This window comes from Carassius auratus, chromosome 19 (assembly GCF_003368295.1).
Source record: "Carassius auratus strain Wakin chromosome 19, ASM336829v1, whole genome shotgun sequence".
Classification (NCBI taxonomy): Eukaryota; Metazoa; Chordata; class Actinopteri; order Cypriniformes; family Cyprinidae; genus Carassius; species Carassius auratus.
This window is the reverse complement of record NC_039261.1, coordinates 29296575-29312661: the sequence shown is the minus strand read 5'-3', so window position 1 is coordinate 29312661 and position 16087 is coordinate 29296575. Positions and strand designations below refer to the sequence as shown.

Genomic DNA, 16087 nt, shown 5'->3' with positions numbered 1-16087 from the left:
GGGGATTCTTTTGCACAGACTGCAGTTTTTGACCACCCAGCCGATAGGTTTACTATGCACAATGTAAAGTGTGTGAAATGATGATGATATCCATTTAAAATAATATTAAAACATCTGATCCTTATGAAATTGTATGCACGTAAGGGCAAGATGTAAAAAAAAAATTCTGGATCTGATTTACAACTGCATAGTAAACAAGATAGTAACTTATATACGTGTGAAGCTTTTGACAAGTTAATTTCCATGGCTTTCATTCTTTAATGATTCAGTGTTTGCAGAGTCACGAAGAACCTAGAAATATGAGATAATTTTGGAATGACTTTTTTAGGCCTTAAAACAGCACTAATTTATTTATCGAAGGATGGTGAAAAAATGAACAGCAGAACTAGAAAAATGTACATTGCTGTGTACATTTCTATCACTTCACCTGAAATTGCTGATAAATCCAGGTTTTCTTTTACTAGGAAACCTGTATATGTAATATGTAAAGGAGAACAGTTCTAAACAAAACAATTATACAAAGGCTGTTACAGTAAGCAACACAGAATTGTTGGTATGGTACATTATTCTATTCAGCATCCTGCACTGCACAAGCCTTGCAAAGCAAAACGAGTCGATTTGATTTCTGAGGCCTCTCAGGCCACACAGAGAACATTACTGCCACCTAGAGGACTTTGTTTGCATTGCAACGTGCAGTTTCAGATTAATTTCAATTAAGGTCATGCGAGACGATTTCCTGTATTGAACTCATTAAACTTTTGCTTGGAGAAACCCGAGAGAGAAAGCAAGTGAACAGACGGTTGTGTTCCTCTGACAAAACAAAACTAAAGTACCCTTAAGGGCATTCTTCCCTCCACCTCTAATAGTGTAAGTCACTGCACAGGGCATGTGCCAATGTGAGCAGTAAACATCATCATCCAGCAGAACTAGGCACCATGGCACCAGGTGCGTAACACCTGGTCGTATCCTCTCACTTGATGTTTATAAATCATTGAAATTTCAAGCCATAAATAACCAATTAACCCAATCTGTTTACCGTCACGAAGAGGCAAAACTCTGCTTCTCATAAACATTCAGAAGAAACGGTCTGTACATTTTCTCTTTTTTATTTGCTTTCTGAGAAACTCAACATTTCTGTTGACTCAGAAAAAGAAACAAGTTGTTTAGTATTTATATTTTGTATTTTAGTTTACTGAGAGGAAAACATTGGGACAGTAGAGCTAAGTAAAGTATTGAGAATGAATACAATAGTGTTGGGAAAGCTGGGCTAAACTGTGGTTTGGGTTAAACAGATCAAAGGGGCAGGGAACAGAAATCACACCGATACATATATTCCCCACATATTACAATGACAGCCCCTGCCACAAACCCACCCACCCCTAAAATAGTAAAAATTATAAAATAAAAAAAATTATACTTTGAATAATAATAAAAAAAGAAAGAACACAATTGTTACATAATAAAATATAATACGCATTGTACAGTACAGACTGGCTATTCCTCGCTCCCGCTAGCCAATCCCACAACCAAAGACATTAACACTTGCCATAGAAACACCTGCAAAGGTTTCTTTACATATTTCTTAGAAAAGAAAAAAAAAACAGATGACATTAAACACAGGAACATGGCATTATCAACACCATTCTGTCCCCTCCGCATCAGCTCTGCAGAATATTTTGCAAGTTTTGACAGTTTCACTGCAGCGAGTCCTCTTTGAGACACTGTTCAATTCAACAATGGAGTGTCATAATTGAGGTTGTTCATAAGGAATACACACACTATGTACTTGATTTTCTTCCCAAAGCCAGTAATTTTCAGTTCCAGGTCAAACATTTGCATTTTAACATGAAGACAGTAAAAGTGGGGAAACACAACACCTCAATGAACAAAAAAGCCACGTATAATTGATAGTAAACAAAGGCTATACCGTTATCTCTGAAAACTGGGGGGAAACTAGTTTAGAGAACAGATTGTTACTGTTCAAATTAGTTCACTTTCACTTGTATGCATCCATCATTGCAGCACAAATAAAGTTACGAAAATACATAATGAATGCATTTTTAGAGGATAAAGATGCTACCATTACAACAAATGTGCTACCAAAAACAGTTCCATAATCTAGAATATTCTTCCCCTTTGGAGAAACCGTGTTAGAGATCCATGTTGATAATGGATGGTTCTGTAGGTACAGGCTTGTTTTCACATCAACTGAGTCTTTTATTTTTCAGAGGCACTCCCTTGGTTATAGTCTGACCACGGTTGAGGAGTTGAATGTGTGGCGATTAACACCAAAGTTCTCTATGCCTACTTTCACGTAATCCTTGCCTCCAAATCATCCGTTTTAGATGTCAAATTACTTAGTGCCTGTAACCCGTCACAACTGTTGATCTTTCAGTCTGGTCCTCTGCCTTCTGAACATTAGTCCCCTTTATTGACATTTTGATTCCTCTACTGACATTTCGACAAGCAAATTTGTGGCGCTGCAGGAGAGTGCCATTCCAGAATCGAGAGGGACATCGAGAGCAAGAGAACGCCTCTTGAGACAGGTGGTGGGCCCGATGACGGAGAGCCGTCAGTAGCCTTCGAGAACGTTTTCCACAGACTATGCAGCGCAGGCGAGTCTGACGGCCATGTTTTCTTGGCGGATGCCTGGTCACACGGTGCACTGAAAGAGTTATGCGGCTTGAAAAAGTGGTAAGGGGACAGACAGGGCAAGAGTATGACTTTAAGGGAACAATGAGAGACTGCAGGCCTCTAAACCTTAACCGTCCCACACGCCATGTGCCTCCACCTACATTTAAACCAAGCCCTCCTCCAGTAAACTTGGCCCATTTCAGCTGAGCTATCCACTTCTTCCTCTTTAGCTGTTGCTGAAGCCTGCACTTCTTTCGTTTTAAATACATATGCCTCCTGGCAATTTCATAAGCACTGAATCCAGCAATCAACTGCATGCTCCTAGCCAGTTTATATTTTTTCTTTTTTTTTTTCTTCTTCCTCTGGGTGCCATCTGGCTGGGCCTGAGGGCTTTGCTGTAGATGTTGAGATTGCAGCGAAAAGGGGTGCTGTTGCTGGTGATGTTGAGAGTGCTGGGGTGTGGAAATGTGGATATGAGATGGAGTGGAATGAACAGTGTTACTTGGAACTCCTGAATAAATAAGCTGCTTCCCGTTGATTGGTTGCTGAAGCTGGAGGGGGCCCATAGTGGGGTTTGAGTAGTGCAGATGTTGGGGGTGTGAAGTCACATTTGAACTGTGATGTCCTGATTCTGGAGTGTAGAAGAGCGGAGAATAGCCAGCAGGCTGAGGATGCTGCGTGAGCGCAATAGTTGAATGGGGCTGTTGTACTCCATGACTTCCACTTTCAGGTGTTATATGAAGGAGTGCATTGGTTGCAGCCTCACTCTCTGAGACAGATGGGGCAGTTCCAATAGATTCACTTGCTGTTGGTTGTGTCGTTGGCCCAGTACGAGTCAAACCGTGTTGAGATAATCTATGTCTGGTCAGACTGTTGGAATAGGAAAACTCCTTACCGCACACTTCACATGAAAACAATTTCTCCCCTCCGTGTTCGTGAATGGCTTGGTGGTGGGCAGTCAGGTGGAAGTGATGGCGGAAAGATTTCCAGCAAATCTCACATGTATATAGCTTTGGAGGGTGTTGGTTGCTTGTGGTAGCATTAGATCCTTGAACTTTATCCTGAGAATAGGAGTAATAAGCACCAGGGTTGGTCTGATTTGTTTGATCGGGTTGATCTTGATTAGCAGGTGCCCCTTGATTTGCAGCAGATTTGGTTTTACTCCGCCTTGGCTTGAAATCTCCCCGTAGATGCAGCTTTTCATGCCTTTTCAGACTCTGTGCATATCCAAAATCTTTTCCACAGAGGGTGCATTTGTAGTTTTTCTCCCCCGAGTGAACAGTCTGATGTTTGGTAAGGTGAAACGGCTCCCGGAAGTCTTTACCACAGATGTCACAATGAAATGGCTTTTCCCCTGTATGCACACGTTCGTGCCGACGTAAGGTCTCACGTCTGCTAAAGCCCCGCCCACAAACAGTGCATAAATAAGGCCTTTCAGAACCATCTCCAGCAGCACCATTGCTTCTCCGACGTTTCACTCCTTCTCCTGGAGCCCCACCAGGTCTCGGCTCTCTTTTCTGTCTGGGCTTCCGTGGCCGCTTGGGTTTGGCATTAGGATTGTTGGCATTCTGTGAGTTAGGTTGCTGCTGTTGAGTGGGGTGAGATAAAGGTATCATTGAACCACTCAGGCATTCTTCATTACCACCATTTCCTGTGGATGTAGATGAAGAGGCCCCCATAGACCCGAAACCAAGCCCTCCTAGCAGTCCTCCGATAATGTCTCTCCGTTCCTCTCGTCCCCCAGTATTGTTCATCTCAGCAGGCAAGACAGAGGCGGCAGCAGCTGCAGCAATGGCAGACATGGCACTACTGGTGACTTCATCCTCAGAGTCATCCAAAAGAGAGGAGAGAGGCAGATGAGACTGCGGTTGGTGATGATGCTGCTGATTTTGAGGGTGTGGATGAAGTGTGGGGGCTAAAGGAGCTTTTCTGAGGGCCGGACTCGACATACTGTTGCCACAGGAGTCTCCAGAGTAGGATGATGGGTTGGCCTGTTGACGACGATAATCATCGATTCTGTAGGAAGTTTGGTAAGGATCTCTTGAATATTCAGGATTATACTTCTCTTCTGTTTTGCCCACAGGGTTTTGATTAACACTTCTTCCATGTGAATACATACTGTCACAAGACATCGCTGCTGTGCTATCCTCATTTTTGCAAAATACCAATTCTTTTGTGTCATCCATTTGTCCACCTGGAAAGTCACTTTCAACCTTGCCCTCTACTGAACTTATTGAGCTACCATCGCTGCTTCTAGATCTCCTCCCTGGCTTGCCACAGTTACCTGATGCAGCATGGTTAAGCAAAGAAGTGCTCTCTCTAAAGCAGCGGCCACAAGCAGGGCAGCGGTAGGGCTTATCTTCGTGAATTTTCTCATGCCGAGTGAGGGATTCTCTGCGGTTGAATGAACGCTCACAGACGGAGCAGGCATATGGACGAGCTCCCGAGTGGATAACGCCATGCTGAAGGAGGTGCCCTCTCTTCTTGAACCCCTTTCCACATTCATTGCAACAGTATGACTTATCTGGACTTGAGCAAGCGGAAGACATGGGGTCTGTGTTCTCATGCTGATGGTGAGCATTTTGTGAAATTCCATCTTGAGTTGAGTGGGGGAGATCTGACTGATGCTGATGACTTGGGTTTGTGTTTGTGCTGCTGTTGGGACCACCACCATCTTCCTCATGGCAGCGTATGTGTCGGCGAAGGCTTGGGAGGTGGGAAAATGTCTTGCCACACTCTCCACAATGAAAGAGATGGTCTTGCTCTGACTGTGTGATATTGGGAGTCATTGATTGCTGATTTTCAGGCTTGGGGTTTTGAGAGATATTTGATACCAGCACGGAAGCAGAATTTGAAGATGGGGCAGAGGAAGAAGAGGAGGAGACAGTTGAAGAAGTGGAGGACGGTGTTGTCGAGGAGAGGATGGAGGAGGGGTCACCACCAAGACCCCTCATACCAACCCCTCCACCTCCTCCCACAAGACCAGAGGACCCATCATGTGCCCCAGAGCTGGCATGGCAGTTAGCACTGCTTGTACTGCTGCTACTGTTATTCTCTGACTTCCTCTGGGGCAGGTAGCCAGCCATGGCTTTCTTTCTCCTGCTGCCACTACCTCCACTTCCTCCAGCCCCAGATCCACTATCTCCTTTCCCATCATCTTTTGGTACGGAGAGATGGAGTGGGAGTGGCAAAGGCAGGCCTGCTTCTTGTTGCATTAGAGAAGCTAGCTGATTAGATGAAAGAACAGGAATACCTTGGAAATCAAAACCACCAAGAGGTGAAGGTTGGGAGGCAGGGTGTAAAGGGTGGTGTGGATGCGCATGGCTGTGAGGGTGGGACAACCCATGAGGTGGCAGCTGCTGCTGCTGTTGCTGGGGCTGAGGAGTTGAATGGCCATGGGTGTGGGAAGGATGGAGGGCTGGAGGAGGAGCAAGACCTGTATTTGAATCTGCAAGGCCAAGATGATTATGGGGACCCTGCTGAACTAGAAACTGTTCTAAACTGGCATTTGTTGGCACTCCAGAAAATAGGTATTGGTTTGCAGCGAGCATGCAACTGAACTGCTGGTGTAAACTTCTAGCATCAGACTGAGCTCCGACTAATCCAGCCACTGAGCTGCTACTGCTGGGGGGATTATTAGAAGTGGTGGTTGAACTCGAAGGAGAGGGTGATGACGAGGAGGGCCCAGGAGATTGCTGAGGAACAGAGAGGCCAGGGTGCAAGGGTGGTGGCGGTGGTGCTGATGTTACAACTCCTCCAATTACCCCAGAACCTCCTCCAGTACTTCCTCCAGCAAAATCGAAACGCCCCATTCCTGAGTGAAGCTGCTCCTGCGCTAGCACAGCCTCAGCAGGGTGAAATGTGCGTAGGAACTGTGGATAGCCAGAGGCAGAACTGCCACTCCCGCTGCTGCCGCTCATCTTGCTTGATTTACGTGTGCTTTGTGAAGATGAGGATTGAGTTTGTTGTGGAAGAGGTGGAGGGGGTGCACTCATTTTGGCAAATAAGGATGAAGAATCCGCAAATGCATTACTTCTAGATCCTTGAAGGGAACCAAGACCAAGCCCAGACAGGAGACCACCAGATGCCTCACTCTGTTGTTGCTGCTGCTGTTGAAGCTGCTGCTGGTGCTGAAGTTGGACCTGTTGTTGGTGCTGCAGCTGTCTTTCCAGCCCCAGTCCTTTGAACTGGTGAGCCTGGTGTCCACTAAGCATTTCTAGAATGTCCATAGGGTACTTTCCAAACTGGAACATCTCCCTCACTGTTGAGGGGTGTTCCAAGGATTTTTTGTCCCTGTTCACTTGTTACTGCAAAAAAGTGGACAATGTTGTCTAACCTAAAAAATCTTCAAAGCTTTAAAGTAATCTGCTAGCAGCTCCAGTTTTTACAAATAAATGCCTGTGTGGGAGTAATGTGTCTGATTTTATGAGTGTCCATCCCAAACAAAGTTTTGACTATAGTAGTGGGCCACTACATGTGATAAAATTTTGGAAGTCTTGGATTAAATAATCATCTATAAATATAAAAAACGGTAAAGGTTGTTTACAGTATCATGCAATGAACACAGGTCTGCATTACTCTTTCAAAATTACTATATCTACAGTTAAAACAGGTAAAAACATGTCTACTAATATCATATGAAAATTTGCTTCAAAAAATGTATTTCACTAAAAAGAAAACCATTTAGTGTTGAAAGCCACTTAAAACTGAAGCAACGAGGGAATGTCTTTCTTTCTTGATATTGGTGTATTCCTTTGACAACTCCTGAATAATATGGTCCCACTTTTTGATTTCCTCAGTAATGTCTTCATTCAACAAGAAAATTCTGGTGAGCAACTTTTTTTTCAATTGTTCCAAGTTGGAGTGAAAAGGTGAAAGGTCAGATAGTCCACAGGGTGTATCCAACCTCGGTCTAGAACACCTCAGCTGGAAGACCACAAACAGCACAGTGGTATGACCAAGTTCTTCCTCCTCTCTGCCGTTGGCACCCTGTCAGTCCTGATTTAAAGAAAAGAGATCAACAATAGTAAGAAGATTTTTTATCAAAGGACAATTATTTCAGAAGAATATCAAGAGAAGGTACAAACAAGACATGAGAAGCAATGACTCACAAAGCAAATGCAAAACATAACTCTCTAAGAATTCATTAACATAACTTTCTACCACACAATAAATCATGAAGACAAAAGACATAAAACAAAAAGATAACAGACAAATTATATTAGAAAGAATTGTAGAACTCTAATGTAAAAAACAAAAAATGAAACATCTAAATACCTTAAAACAGGGATGTCAGAAGTAATGTTACTTTTGTACAACAATACCAAAATTAAAAAAACAAAACAAAACAACGACAACAAAAAACCTTACAACAGGGTTTACTTAGTAGACACTAACACTGCATAACCATCGTTTCAATTTAATGTTTCAATTACCACATTAATATTTACCTACTTTACACTCATGCATTTAGCAGATGCTTTTATCCAAAGTGACTTACAGTGAATTCAGGCTATATATATATATATATATATATATTTTTTTTTTTTTTTTTTTTTCCGTATGCGTGTTCCCTTGGAATTTAACCCACGACCTTTTGCGCTGCTAACACAATGCTCTATCACTGAGCCACAGAAACACAAATTACCTACAGGAGCATGCTCAATGTAATTTTTCATTAATTCAATATTATTTTCCAGCGATGTTGAACAAAGTATGGAAAGGTATGGAATAACATAATTTCACTGGCATTTACGGGTGCAACGGATTATACAGACTGTTAAGTTTAACCATCACAGAGTGACAGTTTATCATTTACACATTTTGTCTTGCCAGTTTATACATTCAAACAATTTTAACTTGCGCGCTGTTTTTTGTGCGCTTAGCAGAGAGAGACACTGCATGAACACCAAATTGATTCCTCTTTCACATACACAAAAGTTATGATTAAAATACCAGTTTTGGCAAGTATTCTAGTAAACACAGTCGGCTGTCTTCAGTGAATGTAAACAGCTGAGAAAGAAACCGGATGTGTGTCAGTATTAGGTCCGTGCATTTAGTCTAAAAGAGACAACAGCCAATAAATACCTGCTTCCGTCTGCTAATCAAATAACACCACAGCTTATTAAAGATTAATCTCTATTTAACTTGTGCAGTGAGCACTATTGTGTTATTTTACACTGAATTATTACATTTCTGCACCAGAATACTAACTTTCACTAAAAAAATTATTTTTTTTGTTGGTCCAAAAAATTATCCAATCCGTGACTCAAAATCGGTAATCTGATCCGAACCGGGATTTTTATTATTCATTGCACCACTACTAGCATTGGTATCAACTTCTGCATTTTAATGAACCTTAAAATAATATTGACAGAAAACAAACCATAAATAGTTGACATCTAAGAGACATTTTTTTTCACAATTTTAAATATTAGTATGAGGCTAATAACTTCATCTGTGTTGCAAAATAGCACTGCTATGACATGCAAATGATATTCATGGATAACATGCATACTGTAACTGAAGAAACAAGCAAATAAAAAGCACCTTCATTATTATAAACTGTTCACATCCATTCACACATACCTGTAAGGAATGTAAGGTAACTGAGCTACTGTAACTGTTTGAAAAGACCACTGGTTCTTATACTCAGTGTAAACAAAAAGCATAAATTTGACACTTTTCTAAGTTATTACTTTATTTTGAACTTTCTATTCAAGGAATCTAAATTAGTCCTTCTAGCTTTCAAAAGGAAATCAGCTGCATCTATTTAAAAGACCACTAGTTGTTTTCCTCAGTGTAAACAAATGTCACCAAATTAGTCACAAGCTCATGCATACCTAAAAATAAAAATGAAACTTAAATTATTTAGTTTAAAAAAGTAATATTAGCATATATCATGCATTGTAACAATTATATATATATATTTTTTGCTGTGTATGTTTTTGCTAGTATCACAACAAGACTTCAGTATAGTAATACTGACAGATTACTCAAACCATAATGTGTGACATTTGAGGGCTAAACCAAATAACATGTTAGCAAGTTAAAATCAGTATGGTTATCAGGTGCACCTAGGCCTGAGATGACCTGTACAACCCGTTGTCAGATAGGCAAGCTTATAAATTACAAGCTAAATTTATTCTAAGCAACTACATAGTAAGATTTTTTTCAAAATATACATAATTAAGAACAAAGCAAATAAGAATCAATAAATAAACTGTCCACATTCATACATTCCAAACATTCAGACTTGATTTTGATAGATATTATATTTGTCAAAAGCATCTTAGCTGAAACTTTAAATGACCACTGCTTGTTTTACTCAACGTACAAAAGCAGCCAAACTTGCACAGCAAGTTTTTTATTAAATAAACTAATAAATTAATGTCAACAGTGACCCAATTTACCTTAGTTCACCTTGAATTGATTTCAAAAGACAGGTAGATACAAATATACTGATGTAAAATCCACACCAGCAAGAACAATTGAAATATTCATCAGTACGTTCCAATACAAACTTGTTATTACGAGTCCTTAAACCTGTCAATATCAAATGCTTATATATGCACAAATCAAATCCTTCTTATAGTCAAAAGTATCTGAGCTGAAACCAGGGTTCGAAATGAGGGGGGTCTGGGGGGGTCCCGGACCCTCAATAAGTCGTTAGGGACCCCCCATAAGAATTAATTTTTGGATTTTGGGGGGTCCCGACAAATATATTTTAACATTAAAAATTATTGTGAAAATTATAGGTTTTAGTGACGTTTTGTATTTATAACGATAATTAATTGATTTTCTAGCGCGAGGCAGCAATCAGTGCAGCTATTAGCTGAGAGAGTTCTTTACGCGTGATTCTTTTTCCTCACTCGTTCTGCGTTACAGCGTGACAGAATGTTGTGGTGCTCCCGCAGACACATACTATATGAACGCGACAAAGAGACATCAGAAAGAGTGAAATCCTGAATGAAAATCCTGTAAGTGCTTCGATTGTGTTTATGTCTCCATAATTGCTTATAGTAAATTATTAGGAGTTAGAGTATCCATATCAAAAGTTGCATTAACTAGAGATACCCAGTGTAATGTAGAAGAGTACGTTTGTCAACGTTTCTTGCTAGCTGTAACTTATGTGTATGAAGCCAAATGATCTGCCAGCTAACAGCAGCGCCTCCCGCATAGTGTTTCTTTTACTCTCTATGGTATCTGCAACTGCATCAAATTCTCATCAAATTCTGCTTTAAAAAACTTCCTGTCAATACAGAACGAAATATGCTGTAGCCTATTTTGCCGTCAATACTGCCGATGTTGTCTTTGCTGTATCAGTACGCTATATATTTGTTAAACATCCAAGTGTAGACTGGTCTGTCTGTCGGCGCACAGAGCCACGCAGTCGCAGACAGAAGTTTGTGAACACCGAATTCCCTTGTCTTTCTTATCGGTTTTTGGAGAAAAAAATAAAAATAAAAAAAAATGATGTGTTCGAAAAAAATAAGTCAAAGTGCCCATCTCAACGAGTTTCCCCGTAAACGCAGTCAGAGAAAGAAAACGGATTTGTGTCATTACCGGTATTAGATACATGCATTCATCTTAAAGGGACAGCAACCCAATATACCTGCAGCTGTAAGTGTCACCAAAGTTAATCAAACGACGAAAAGGGAAATAGAAAATACACTTTCGAATCTTATTTAATGTATATATTGAATGCAGTGTTATTTCACATTTGATTATTTGATTTCTGTAACTTAATACAGTTAATTTACCTGAAAAACCAAAAGCACTGCTTTATTTCACATGTATTTTTGTTTTATTGCATTTATATATGCTTGTATTTTGTTTATTATTTTCTATGCAGAGGCACTAGGCCTGCCCTACAAAATGACTCCAATTTATCTTAGAACTTTACAAAAAGAGCTACTCAAATCATCAGGTGAAATTGTTTTCGGGAAGTATTGGAAGGAGTAAAGCAAGAAGAAGGGATAGATAGCCTTTTAGAATTTCATTTTACTCTGTGTCTATATGGGTGGGCTGGGGATGTAAGTATCTAGATATCTGCAGCAGGGCGAGGGCTTCTATTACCTCTCTCTTTTTTGATCATACATTTGTTTGCTAATTAATTAAATTTTTGGGGACCCCCCAAGAGTCCCAAGTCATTTCGAACCCTGGCTGAAACTACTTAAAAATACCAATGGTTGTTTTAGTCAACGTAAACAAAGGTGACCAAATTCACATGTGAGTGTGTGTGTGTGTTTATATATACATATTCATATTATATATATATATATATATATATATATATATATATATATATATATATTCATATTATATATATATATATATATTCATATTATATATATATATATATATATATAGTATTATTTATATATTATTTATATCCTAAAATATGACAAAATCAAATCTTTAAAATTGTCAAATGTAACTGGAATGCAACTAAAAACAAATATGATTATAATACCAATAACTCCAAAAGGAGAATATGCATGGAAAAGTAATCAATAATCAGCAATTCACTGAGAGAAAAAAAAAACATGAAAATCAAGAACTCAGCAGAGAAAATAAAATGATGACACAATGTCAACATAAAAGACAAAGTGCAAATTCTCCACGCAACTACAATTAATTTCCATTGTATAACTACAAACTTACCAAAGGCTCTGCAGGTTGAAGGAACAGCGCCGATTGTTCTCTCGGATGGTTGTGTGGACTGTGAAGGGGGATGAGGGAGAGGGGGAGAGACGAATTCCCTTTTTCAATCACATCCCTCTATGGCACAGCAAAAAGTTACAAAATAAAAAAATTACAGCAAATCAAAGCTGTTAAATGTACAAACAACTTGGCGTTATCATGCACTAACTTCGCTAAATGTGCGTATGCTACTCGTTGCGTAGAGGCTAACAACATGACAGAAAAACAGAAACATAAACAAGAAAGTGACTGTGAGTGCAGACAGCCGTCAGATTGATTCAGCCTATGAGCCCACTTCACTCGGCTAGCCTCTTAGCTAGCGAAATAAAGACGTCGTACCATTTTACACTGCAACAGAATGCATTTAAAAGCTTTAATATCCCACCTGCTCGTGAACGGAGAAAGTCCTCTTGAAGAGCAACGCGTGAAAATAATAAAGCTAAAAAGGGCGCCGAAAGCGTAGATGTGCACAAAGGCGGTTTCCGATTTCAGGTTAGCAGGTCATTTTTCCTCATCCCGTGGAAAAACACTCTCGCAGGCCTCTCCATCGCTTTCGATCCGTTAAACAAACCCCAATTTCCGCTGACTGCGCTCGCTAACGCTCAACCTCGCGCGAGATCGCTCTCATCCAAAGATTTCGACCGAAACTGGACTTCCAATCCGTATTCCGCTGATTTCTTTTTTCTTTTTTTTTTTTTTTGCGGATTATGGTCGGCCAAATATTTTCCGCCCCGTGTCAATTTTTAGTGCCCCCGTCTTCCTTTGGGTACTTCTGTTCGCCTCACAGTGGTCGTTTCCGGGCAGTGATACAAGTTCCGGGTGGTGTTACATGTTAAAACGTCCGATACTGTCCTGCTTAGCGCACTGAAATCAGTATGTGGTGAAGTGGGGTCAAAAGAAGCGTTTTCATTCGATAATGTATTTGAGTTTATTAAGGTAGGATGATAGAGACATGGTGCGTCACTTAGTTTCAATAACGATAACACCCGAACCTTGTATTTGACGGCATTAAGTAAATTAAGTAGTCGTAAAGCTACGGGGTTAGTAAACCAGCGTTTAAAAGCGCCAAAAACCAATGGCGCGCGGCACGTTCTAAATATTCCACTACTGTGTGACGTTAGTAACACATTCTCAGAACGCACAATTCACGAACATCCCGCGCGAGACTCAAAAATATCACATTTCATCTCTCTCGAGCTGCGCGTTGACTGATAAAAAAAATAGGCAGTCGGGGCAGCTGTTCCGCGCATATGCGAGCCAAATTAATTAGACGTTATTTCACGTTGCGAGAGAACGACAGAGAGAGAGAGAACGTGCGCAGGATTTTTAGACAGCACATATATTTTGGAAAGGATGCAGGGCACAGCACCTCTCTGAAGCCATTTTACCAACATGCCGCCGTCTCTCCCCCCACCCTACCCGAACATAAGGTCCTCGCCCACCCTGCCCCTCAAAATGGCGAATGCCGGTGATGCCTCGTCCGTCTCCCTCAGGAACCATTTAAGAACCTGAAACGGCCCATTTTAGACCAATAAATACAAAACAGAACATTATACTGCAGAAAAAAGGATTTGATGTCAAATAGAAATATAATGTAGCCTACACCATAGCAATTTAACCTAAATAAAAAAAGCTAGGTTTAAACAACATTTTAGACCACTAAATATAAAGAAAATTTAAAAGATGAGTGAGTGCAAGTGAATGAAAAGCTGAGATTTATGGCAGGCCTATGTAAATATGCAGAACCCACTTTGAACCTTTAGACAATAAATCAACGACTACATTCTTCTCGGTCTTTCATCGTTAATATAAACCATCCACACATTCTAACCCCAAGTCATATAGATGTCAAACTTTGCTAACGGAGTTGGCTGTTTTACCCAATGTAAAAAAAAATGTTTTATAATACTCACATAATATATTGGGATATAGGCTAAAAATCCCAAAACATATGGAGAGTGGGGACGATTGCAACATGGCTTATTTCTTTAAATCAGGAATGATTAATCCTGGATGAAATCAGGCACATTTGACCATTCCTTCTACAAATATTAATTTTCATAGTAAAAAAAGGTATTTTAGTTAATAATCAGATCTTTTGTCATACTGTTTGTGTGAAGCATTGTAAAAACATATGATTTATATCTGTGTTTTCTTAGCTTCTAATAGGCATAGATAGCATACGTGTCAAAGATGTGTCAAGCTAATATACCAAGTTTTGTCACGGCTGTCAGAGTCGCCACACAATGTTGCAACCGTCCCATCATGCTGTCCGTTACCACAACACTGATGTAAAAGCTTGCCATAACATTACAGAATTGTAATTTTATGGATTCATAAAGAACCCCTTTCAACAGTTAGGTATTATTTCTTTTTATTTAAAAACTTAACTTGGACTTATTTCAAAAGCTGACTCAATTCAATTCCATAAAATGGTAGATTTGTCTAATTTGAATTTAAAAATGTAAGACTGACTAACAATTGGTTAACTGCTAGTTGGTCAAACTAGTTCTTAAGACAGTCTTAAGATTAAGTCTTACAAAGTTCATTAACCCTTCATAGATGTTAACAGAAGTAGGCTATTATAAAATTTCAGTGTCTTGATTCTCATTAAATTAATATTTTTTAGTTCAAATGTATTGTAATAATTAACCAAGACATGGTTGTTACTTGAAAAGACCCCCCCCCCCCATTTACTATTCTTTGTTTTTATACAGCCAATTTCACCTATTAAAGACCATGTCTACAAAGAAAATTAAGAAATTGCAAAATGATATACAAGAATGGTTTTAATGACATGTTAATGAATGTTGCAACTGCCCCTGTGAATTGTTGCAACTGTCTCCTGTTGTGGGGTCAGTTGCAACATTTGACTCTGTCTATTCAAGTATAAAATGTATGTATATAATCATATGTGCACGTGTTACAGTAATGCGGGTGTGTAGCTGACTGATGTGGCTTCATTGTATTAAAATGGCTTTCTAATGCAAACAGTCTCTGAGAAACTAAAACAAATGAAAGAAGTGTTGCAACTGTCCCCACTCTCCCCTAAACAAAAAACAAACATAATTAATAATTAATGAGAAAAAGTACACAACAGTCTTTCTTAATGATGAGGATTTTATTTAAAAATAATAATAAAGTTTTTGCTGTAAATATTTTATGCATGGCATTTTGGCATTTTCTCCCCAAAAATTTACAACAATGTTTATGTATTTCATGGGAAAAAACAAAAAATAAAATAAAGAATAAATAAAAACATTGATATATATATATATATATATATATATATATATATATATATATATATATATATATATATATATATATATATATATATATATATATTATATATATATATATAAGAGACACTAAATAATCTTGTGGTTATTTTGTTTTCCATACCTTTGGTGAATGCAGCAATGGAAAATTATTTTTCTTTATATTTTTTTTCTTTATTTTTTTTTATTCTATTTTTTTTTTTTTTTTGCATTCAGAGAGACAATCACTTAAAAATAAAATAATATTTTGGGTTTTCTGAAATGCACATTCTCTGACTTCACACAAAGCAAAAGTCAGATAAATTGCGAGATAAAGCATTCCAAAATAGACACTGAAGTACACACGAGCACACAAATACAGACACACAAACTGGACACATACACACTTTGACATCAGAAGTCAGCAATATGACATCATCAACACTGGCTTTGACATCTTCATGCGTTTTGTCTTTTCACTATGATTG

The 16087-nt window shown here is 39.1% G+C and overlaps 1 protein-coding gene across 1 annotated transcript; it reads right to left on the bottom strand.

Moving 5' to 3' along the window:
• Positions 1-1090: 1090 nt before the first annotated feature.
• LOC113120162 (uncharacterized) lies at positions 1091-13753 on the bottom strand. The gene is made up of 3 exons (XM_026290108.1): positions 12725-13753; positions 12301-12417; positions 1091-7632 (listed from the first exon to the last, which is right to left on the bottom strand). Exon 3 carries the CDS (start codon positions 6885-6887, stop codon positions 2358-2360), a length of 4530 nt encoding a protein of 1509 aa, XP_026145893.1. The 5' UTR covers positions 6888-7632; positions 12301-12417; positions 12725-13753; the 3' UTR covers positions 1091-2357.
• Between the last annotated feature and the right edge of the window lie 2334 nt (positions 13754-16087).